The sequence below is a fragment of the Erigeron canadensis genome, chromosome 9 (genome assembly GCF_010389155.1).
Source record: "Erigeron canadensis isolate Cc75 chromosome 9, C_canadensis_v1, whole genome shotgun sequence".
Taxonomy (NCBI): Eukaryota; Viridiplantae; Streptophyta; class Magnoliopsida; order Asterales; family Asteraceae; genus Erigeron; species Erigeron canadensis.
Window position 1 is genome coordinate 34,065,621 of NC_057769.1, and position 9,681 is coordinate 34,075,301.

At 32.6% G+C, this 9,681-nt stretch overlaps 1 protein-coding gene across 2 annotated transcripts; it reads right to left on the bottom strand.

Annotated features, from left to right (window-relative positions):
* Nucleotides 1–1,241: 1,241 nt before the first annotated feature.
* LOC122582155 (TSL-kinase interacting protein 1) lies at nt 1,242–5,537 on the bottom strand. 2 transcript variants are annotated; one of them, XM_043754510.1, is made up of 13 exons: nt 5,389–5,537; nt 4,534–4,703; nt 4,346–4,428; nt 4,217–4,264; nt 3,991–4,100; nt 3,729–3,813; nt 3,545–3,638; nt 3,323–3,457; nt 3,130–3,251; nt 2,815–3,053; nt 2,379–2,733; nt 1,889–2,020; nt 1,242–1,795 (listed from the first exon to the last, which is right to left on the bottom strand). In XM_043754510.1, the coding sequence occupies exons 2-13, from the start codon at nt 4,646–4,648 to the stop codon at nt 1,571–1,573; spliced, it is 1,743 nt and encodes a 580-aa protein (XP_043610445.1). In that variant the 5' UTR covers nt 4,649–4,703; nt 5,389–5,537; the 3' UTR covers nt 1,242–1,570. The 2 variants fall into 2 exon arrangements, with proteins under 2 accessions (XP_043610445.1, XP_043610446.1); XM_043754511.1 differs by lacking the exon at nt 5,389–5,537 and adding an exon at nt 4,964–4,979.
* Nucleotides 5,538–9,681: the final 4,144 nt, after the last annotated feature.

Consider the following 9,681-nt stretch of genomic DNA (forward strand, 5'->3'; position numbering starts at 1 on the left):
AAAAATATCATATCTACCAATAAACTAAAACATAATTGAGATGTTCTTGAAATGACACGTGACGTAATTCTTGATCGACACATGTTCTTTTAATTAATTTATTTAATTAAATTAACTTTTTATTTATATATAGATTCAATTTGCTTATTAGACTTAGAATTAAACTCTAAATATTATTAATACAAAATACATTATAATCTTATTTGATTGATCGTTTTCTTATTAATAAATTGTCTATTTTTCTTTCTCAGTTATTCAATTTCTATTACTTTAATTACTTATAATAAGTAATTAACATGAAAACTTCAAAATTTTGAGTTTATGATCCGTAATCACAAGACTATTTGTCGTCATCCACTATGCTTGCAAGTCCGATTTTGATGTGATTATAAAAATTTAAGGTAAATCCAAAACTCTAACTAAAACATATCTTATATTTATCATTAATGTTTATTATAATTTAGCTTCGGTCATCGATTTACTTTAACAACAATTTATTTCAAACTCACGAATTATGTATGAGACATATTCGAATTTCTTTATGATACAATCTATATAGCTACCGTACATCGTACGGGTATTAGGATTAGTACATATACATATACTACTCTCGTATGTGAAACTTAAAAACGACCAATAAAGACTGACTACAACAAGGATTGGATTCCTAATTAACCACAAAACTAAACTAATAACATGAGAAGTAGAGACTATGACTACAGAACTGAATTCTTTGTAGTTGTTTGGGTTCAAACACAACCTTTCAATGTAGTGAATCAAATTAGTTCAGATGTGTGTGTACATCTTGCTTAGCAATATTAAATGGCAAAATCAACATCATGGATAATGCTTGCCAAATTGAACCGAACATTTCATTGACTCTTGAAAGTAGCACAAGAAGCAAGGCTAGACGTTTAAATTACCAACTCAGATATATGTGTACTCAAATCAGCCTTTGCTGCAACTATACATTTTGGTTCGCGTTAAGGCCAAAATCAACATCATGGATAATACTTGCGAAATTTATGTTTAGAAATGAGCAGAACCAAACATTACACGGGCAGTGAAAGTATTTTGTTTCAAAGATGTGTAATCCAACTCTCAAAAGTAATAACACAGCATGTAAAGGTTAACAAAACCATCCTGTGATTCACACGTGTCTGTCCAAGTTTAGTTCATATAAACCATATCATAGTACCATCTAAGAAAGCACAAGTCTAAGTTAATATAACAGCCAGAAAGAAGTTTGATGTACGATTTTGGAACATTTAACATTTGAGGACATATATATGGTTGGATCTTTCATGCATATGTTGAGCAAACATCGTGTTTCAAAAGGATGATGCTCCATAATTAGGTATTAAAGATGTTTTTCAAGAGTGAAACTCTGACAATCATCAATTCGAGTGTTACTTTTGTACAATGTTAAAGAAACTCTCCTATAACATCATGTTGGCTTTTTCCACAATGCTAAAGTCAGATCATGATATGGGATATTATATCAACACAGAAGGTTATCAGCAACAACAGTCGCCCTCATGAAAAGTGTTATGGTTCAGCAAAACTGACTTCAAACTTTGCTGTCTGCTTTGTAACCCGAGGATGAAGCAGTTTCTCCAGCTCCTGCGATTAATGCTGTCTCTTTCTTCCCCAATCCAAAAAATGAACAATTCTGAAAACTGTCAAGGCTGCTGTTTATAAGGCAATTTAATCCTCCAAGACTATCACTAAAAATAACATCATTAGTATATCTACACGATGATGCATCCAAATCTAACGGTCCTAAAGAGTCAGGCTGCAATAGAAGAAAAACAAAATTATTAGACCATCTTGCGAAAATAACAAATACAGATCATTACATTCTTGATTAGAAACTAAAGAAACAGACCCAGTATATATCAGTAAGCGATCTGATATCCTTTGCAGAACCATTCTCAATATTTCCAACAAACCTACACTCATCCATTGAATTTACTTCTTCAGGATAACCATCCTTCAGCTCTTCTTGCTCAACTGATTTCTATGAACAGCACAGAAGCGTGTCACTTAAGTATGCATCAAGATGGAACATCTAATTTTGAGACATTTTTTTTGGAAGGTGGAAGACGAATGTACATTTCTAGCAGGATTAGTTTGGATAGATAGTATGATTGTATAAAGATGAGAGTATATAGTCTGGTAATATATGTTTTAAAGCTTGGATATGGCCAAAGTGTTAAATTTTGAAGAATTGAAATAGTTTGATGATCAATAAATTGAGAAGCATTAGCAACTTTTCAGGGAAAAAAGAATTATGCTTCAAGATTTGTTATTTCCGCCACCATTTAAGGAATTAAAATCAGTTCAAAAGAAAACAATAATGCAGCTAAACTGTTCACCTCAATAAGAGAGCCTGAAGGAGCACTGTTCTTTGGGAATGAGAAGGCATCACATGTTTCTTCTGCATTCCAAATTGAAGTTGCAACGGTGGGCTGAAAGGCATTTTTGCCATGATGTTGTTTTATGTGGGCAGCAATAGCAGCATCAAATGAATCACAACTAAACGAAACTTGACTCTGACAAGGAGAACCAGGTGGCAGGGGCGGGCCCATGCAGTTGGCATCTGGATTATGGGACAATTCTGAGAGCAGATCACCGACACTTATGTTCGTCTGGCTGTCAGCCCATTCCAGTGTCACTTTATGATCTTGGATCGGTGTAGATATACAGTCAGCCTTGCCAAACCAACCATACCTTTAAAAGAATTACAAATAATGAGACAGTCACACATTATTTAGAAATATACCTTAAAGGAAAGAATGTGTAAAATGAAACCTTAAGCGGAAAATGGGAGGGCTTCCAATTGCTGCATATATGTCGCCAGCACTTAAAACCGAATCCTGAGTCCATTTCTGACAGTTTGTGATATTTAAGGTTTGGACATCATAAGGCACAAGTGTTAATTCCCCAGATGCTACGCTAGAACTACCCCATTTACAGTTCATACGTTCCAAAACTGAAGATATTTTCTTTCGGGTACTTAAAGTTAGCTCCAGATGTGGATTGTAATTGTCCTGTGAAAAGATTATACCAATATTAGATAACAAGTCGATCAAGCTTCACATATTACATTATTATTATAACTCCTACCGTTTCCAAGGCTCTGCGTGTACTTTCATCAACTGGGAAGAGTTGAAGTTTTAGTTTTATATTTTGACAAAAATCTGGCACTCGGGGAATACTTTTTGCAGTAAGGTCTGAACCCTTGTTTCCTGAACGCATATCAAAAATTACATTAATAAGATACAAAGTCGACTTGATACTATTTAGTATGGCGGCTTACCTTGTACATTTTGTACACTGTCTGCTAATTTATGCAATGCTGTCCGCTCCAAATGCTCAGCAGCATCAGCAACCAATGAAACTCCAGCTTTTGCAGCCTTCTCCCATTTCTTATAGGCATCTGTCGACGTTTTACCTATAAGAGAACAAAATTCTTAAATAATATAAGCACGTAGATAGAAAAACTTTAAGCACTAAAGTAGCCACAATGAAATATAACGACCTGGTCTTCTGCGCTGTCTTGCAGTAGAACTGTTTCCCCCCTGTTTAGGCCGTTTCCTTGTATTCTTCTTTTGGTCTTTTGATAATTGGTTCACCTAAAAGATTATCAATTTAGAGAAAGGTAACTAAACAACATATCATATAATAAAAAAATTGAGTGTGTAGACTATAGTGAACCAACTAACCAAGGTCTCCAAGAATATCTTGAATCTCCGAGGCTTCAAGTGAAGTTTTGAGGCTTTACAGCTATGTTTTTGAAGTAATGACCACCTGCAAAGAAAGATATGGGCATTAAATCGATGTGCTGATATTAAATTGCTATAATATGAATACATATATATATGTTGGTCATACACATCATCCATATACTTTCTACAGAATGTGACTAATCGCAATCATATTAAACATAAATATACATAATATATATATATATACACACACAGCTACCATCGAAGCATAGCAGCATTTGTGTCTTTGGAATTTTTGGCATCAAGAGTAAGTTCAGGACCCAGCAACTTGTTCATACGCCTTACAAGACGGTAGTAATAATGTCTAACCTGAAATTTCCAATATGGTGAAAAATAAAACTTCAAATGGAGAAGCTATTAGTATTATCAAAGAAAATGTCATATTGTTGAGAACAAAACATAAAGTTATACAAAGAGAGAATAACCTGATCCTTGTTTTTACTTGGCACACGAGATGTGATCTTCTCAAAATTCTGCAAAGAAACACATGATAATCTTAATTTTCTTAATCCTTTCAAAAGAAGATATAAAAGCATTAATGCAGTGAACCTTACCTTGCCAACTTGACGAAGTGCAGTAAAGAAGCTTTCCTCCTCTTGACGTGTCCATGCTGCCCATTGTCGTGATCGTTTTTTCACTAAATTAATATTTTAAGATTCCAATTAGCTTCATACTAAGTTACTAACCACATTATGTATCACCGAAAAGCAATTCGACTAAACATAATATATATTCGTTTTACCTGGTTGATCAGATGGAACATGATTTGTTTCAGATGTAATTACGTCTTTAACAAACACATCGTCATGTTGGGTATAAGTCTCGTGGTCAAAGGGAACTTGTGACTGTGCCTCCATTTTCGTGTACTATCTCAACACAAGGTTACCAGTGTCATGATCATGACCTTCAAACCTTTAAAGTATAACAAGATACATAATTCAGTCTCGAATCCAAAAAAGTTAACACTCAAACTTCTAACCACAAATATATACAAAAGTCAAAACATAATCTTGTCATGGACTATATATGAATCATATTCCCAAACAACAATGGAAGTTAAGTCTTATAACAACATAAAAAGCCCTTTTCGAAAACCAACAATAAATGTAACACCCAATGCCGTCTTCCATGGGTTTTGGATCCCAATACCTCAACGGTGTATAGGGCCTTACCTCTACCTAGGTAAAGAGGTTGCTTCCAGGTTCTATCTAAGTGGTAGAAAAGGACCTCCGGCTCTTGCATGGGGTGAGGATTCGAAAACCAACAATGCAATATGTAAATCACAAAAAACATCATGAAAAAAAATCACATTTTTCGTTAAACAAAGCCAACCATGATAACATTTCTTCATAATCTTCAATACCCATAAACCTATCAACTTCAATTGTATAAATATAAACTAACATATTGTACAACTTACCCAACTTTCATACAACTAATACCCAAATAACAAAACCCCCAAATTAACTTTGCATTTCATGTTGTAATAAAGCCTAATTGCATGCATATATAATAATAAATATTGAATATATATATATAGAGATACATACATATATATAATTTAAAGTTTACAAATTTGGAAAGATTGATTGCTTACAAGAAAGAGATGGAAAGATGGCAACCGAAGAGACAAACCCAGATCCTGGGAAGAAAAAGGTAAACTGCTGCTGCTAGTAAAGATAGTTTATTTTTGTTTTTTACTTTGACACCCAAAAAGGAAAAGGAAACATTTTGATTTTTGAGAGTTCAAATTTTTGATTTTGGGGGTAACTTGTAGAAAATTGAATTTTATTTTTGTGTGTCTTTTTTCTTTTCTATTCTAGATTTTAATTGTTTTAGTGAAATAATTTGAAGTCACATACTCACATCATCACATGTTAAAAAGATACTCCTAAATGTTTGGATAATAACCTAGGGTCCATCAAATGTTACTTTATTAAATTTTTTGTTTTGAATTTTGGCTTTTATAAGTTTGTTATGTTCAAAGTTTAGCAGTCTTTTGGTTGATTATATACAACCATATTTTAATGATTTTTCAAAAAATTAAAGATTTGTATTGGTTTTGGATTTGCATCTGATGGATCCGCATCACACTCGTATAGTCATACTAAAGTTTGCGATTCAGCGATTGTATATATTGTTGTCTTGTTTGTTAAGATGAGTTGTACATCATGCTTAACTCAAGACCTAGATGCATCGTCCGAAAGGCATTTAAGATGTCGAATTATGGAATAATTTTCTTTAAAAAGTTTACAAATAATAACGAAACATAATACTTTTAACTCTTTAACAGACCGTGTGTCTTAAAATGCTATTTCTATGTTCTCTATTAAATACGATCCTCTAAACACATTATAACTTTAAAATGTAAGAAAAGTTAAAAGAAGCCATCCCAAATGTACTCAGTCAATGTCTATCAATCTCACTAAAGCTTGAAGACTAGATAATGAAACTTAAATTTTACAATAGCTAGAATGCTTATGACACCCCATCTACTATTGAGTGAACAAACTTGGTTCCTTTGTTTCAAGCTTATCACGTATTGGGGTACTTGCCATCATGTGTATCCAATTTTGCAAACCGGTTACATGACACCAATGAGATATAGAGTAAATCCTATGTCTAAAGGTTGAATATTGATTTCACTATTTCTTATTTTACTTTTTTTTTTCCTTATAATTTTCACCTTTGATAAGTCATTTGTCAGCATCAAATTTTAAGCATGTTTAAGGGTCTATGAAATATTGAAATTAGTAATAGATTAATTAATCACCATTCAGGCATTCACCGTTACTGAAGGAGCACTTGAGCCTGATAGCTGAAACAGGCCAATAGCCGCTACTAGAGTGTAACTAAATGGGCCAAGACCCATGATACAGCCCTTTTGCCATGTTTTCTTCCCTTGTATTTTTTGTACCTTCACAACCAAACTCTATTTCTAGAAGTTTTTATAACTGAATTATATGGATAGAGAACTGTAGAAAACAATGCTTCAAGTTGAAGTAACAAGTAAGAGCTAAAGGAGTAAAGGGTAGTCTTTTCTTTGAAGTGGACTATGTAGCCAATTGCCAAACCAAGAGTACATGATATACAATTATATATGATGATAATCCAAAGAACGTAAAAGGAGAATATGAGGTCAATAGACAACATTCCTTAAAAAGAATCAATAGCACATACTTTCACTTACATATATGAATATATGTATGATATATGTATAATAACTAACTACATGGTACATAGTACACATTTTTTTTAATTAATGATCTAATTGTGTTTCATTTCTTGCAAAATCATTTGTAATTCATGAGGTTCACAAGGGATTGTAATGGCACCTTCATGTTTAAACCCATATTCCTCTCCAGCTTTCTTTAAAAGTCTCAAGAAATCAGGATTCGTAAGGCTTTTTAACTCGACAACGAATCTTTTAGGCTTCTCACACTTCACTGCAACGACGGCGAATTGCCCTTCTCTTACATCTTTAGGCACGACTTTGTTTTCGCACTTTTGTTTAGACTCGACTTCAATGTATTTCCATCGATGTAACATGCAGTGTTGCATTGTTTTCATAAAAATCTTGATAACGACTATATACTTATATCCGGATATCTCATGATTCGTACCCTTATATATCTTCATTTTATTGTCCCTTTGGTTAACTAAGTTATATATAGCTGTAACGCTAAATATATAGCTTCGAAACCAAAAGATGGGAAGTTATTTAGGCTACAAGGGACTTAGAGATTTTGTTCTAAATTTGTATGTGAGATAAGATAATATCGAATGATCGTTTATGTATTTAAAGTAGTGCATATATGTTGAGTGGTGAAGGTGTAGGAAATGAAGGGGATGATTCTGATAAGGGTCCATAATTGGCAATGAAATGTTCAAGTGTCCAAGCATCCATAAACGCATTAAAAGCTTCTCTTTGACTTTACACAAAGTGGAGAAAGTCAAAGTTGGTATGCTTCGACTCTTGTATTCAGTTTTTTTTCTCCTCGCTATTGAATACTGATAATTTGATAAACTTACCACTTAAATCGATATATTATTATTTTTTCAACCGTCGTGGTGATTGGACTCAACAGTATTGTCGCTTCATCGTCCGCTAGAAATCGACCACGTCACCAGCACAGTCAATCTGAGGACATGACTGGCGGTGGAAGTCTCACTACCGTTCTGGATGAAACCAGCTAAATGCTAAAAAAAAACTCTCATGTCCACCTCATTGACAATGACTTACCAATAAACATTTCAAAAGTTTCAAATCTATGACCAACATTTGGCTGAAAAACATAAGAGACGTTAAATGTCCAGTTGGGCTAACGTACAAGTTTGATAATATATTGTGTCTATACTAAATTATAAAATATTTATTTCTATCAATTTTTTTAACTAAGTAGTTGATAACTTCAAAATATCTTTTATTTTATTCATTAATTAAAATATATTCATTTAAGATACCTATAATACCCTTAATTATACTTGTATTATTTATAACATGCATCTCTCAACTTTTAAAATAACTATATCACTTAATTTCCTTTACATCAATCACTTTTACATTAATGCCCACACTCATAATTACCACAACGAATAGCAAATTTGAAACGATTTAAACTTTGATAAAATAACTTTTGTAAAGAAAAGATAGACATATGAATAATTATTATAAACGTAATTTCCGCCACCACCACCATCACCCATTACTTTCGTCGTGACACCGCCGCATCACGTGGATATTTGTCTAATAACTGCATAAGTGACACACTGACGGACACTATTCTCAATATTTGTAATAGATTTATCACCAATAGATATATAGGCATATAGCTTTGGACATATAAGTCGGTCAATATAGTTGTCGATCGGTTGCAAATATTGAAGTGATAACAAGGAGAATTCTTAAAAAATTTGTATTGTTTTTTATATATATTACATTTATTAATATATTAATAATATATATATCATTCAAAAAACAATTCTTTTAAGCTTGGGCTCACATACGAAAATCTAAAAACACGGGTTCAATCCTTTAAAGTGTTCAAATCATGTAAGGTTTAAGATAGATGTATTGTACCAACATATCATATGGCTCATACGAGATGATTCGAGGGTATTCTATTGTGAAACCGGAGCTAGATTCCCCATTAACCTTTTTAATAAAACATATCATTAACTTGTAAAACATATCAAATATATATGTTTAACTCATGAGAGTGATGTTTCATGAGCGCTTTCTTTTGAATGGTTTGTAACAGTTTATGGTTAAATACGCACTAAGACGGCGTGATTGTCTAGGGAAGTGTTTTCTCATATCAAATGCAAGTAAATATTAAAAAATAAGAGTAACATATTATGAAAAAAGTAAATATAGGGTTGTTACTAATCTAAGCTTAGATGGAACCCTCACACACAAACATTTTAATAGTATTTATATTTTAAATAAATGATAAGGTCCTATAATATTTATGAATTAAAAAAATAAATTATGAGGAGTTTTCCGATTAAACTTAAACGGGACAATTCCATATTCACTTCACCAAATATTATTGAATACAGCAATCAAAACCTTGTTGTCTTTGTTTGTCCTTTATTGACCGTACAAATGTCGCTGTCTTTGTTTCTCGTTTATTGACCGTACAAGTCACGACTTTTTCTTCTGTTCTTTGATCGATATATAATCTGAAACTTTGAATGGCCTTTTGTATTGAAAGGATTTATTTTTAAACAACTTGTGTTGAAATATATATTAGAAATACAACTTTTGAATTCCATGTCTATCATATCACTAAAATGAAGAAACGTAGATTTTTCTAGACGTTGCTTATGGAATTTTTTAATGTGAGAAAGTTGTATTTGTAAATACTAAATATTACTTTTTCCGTCC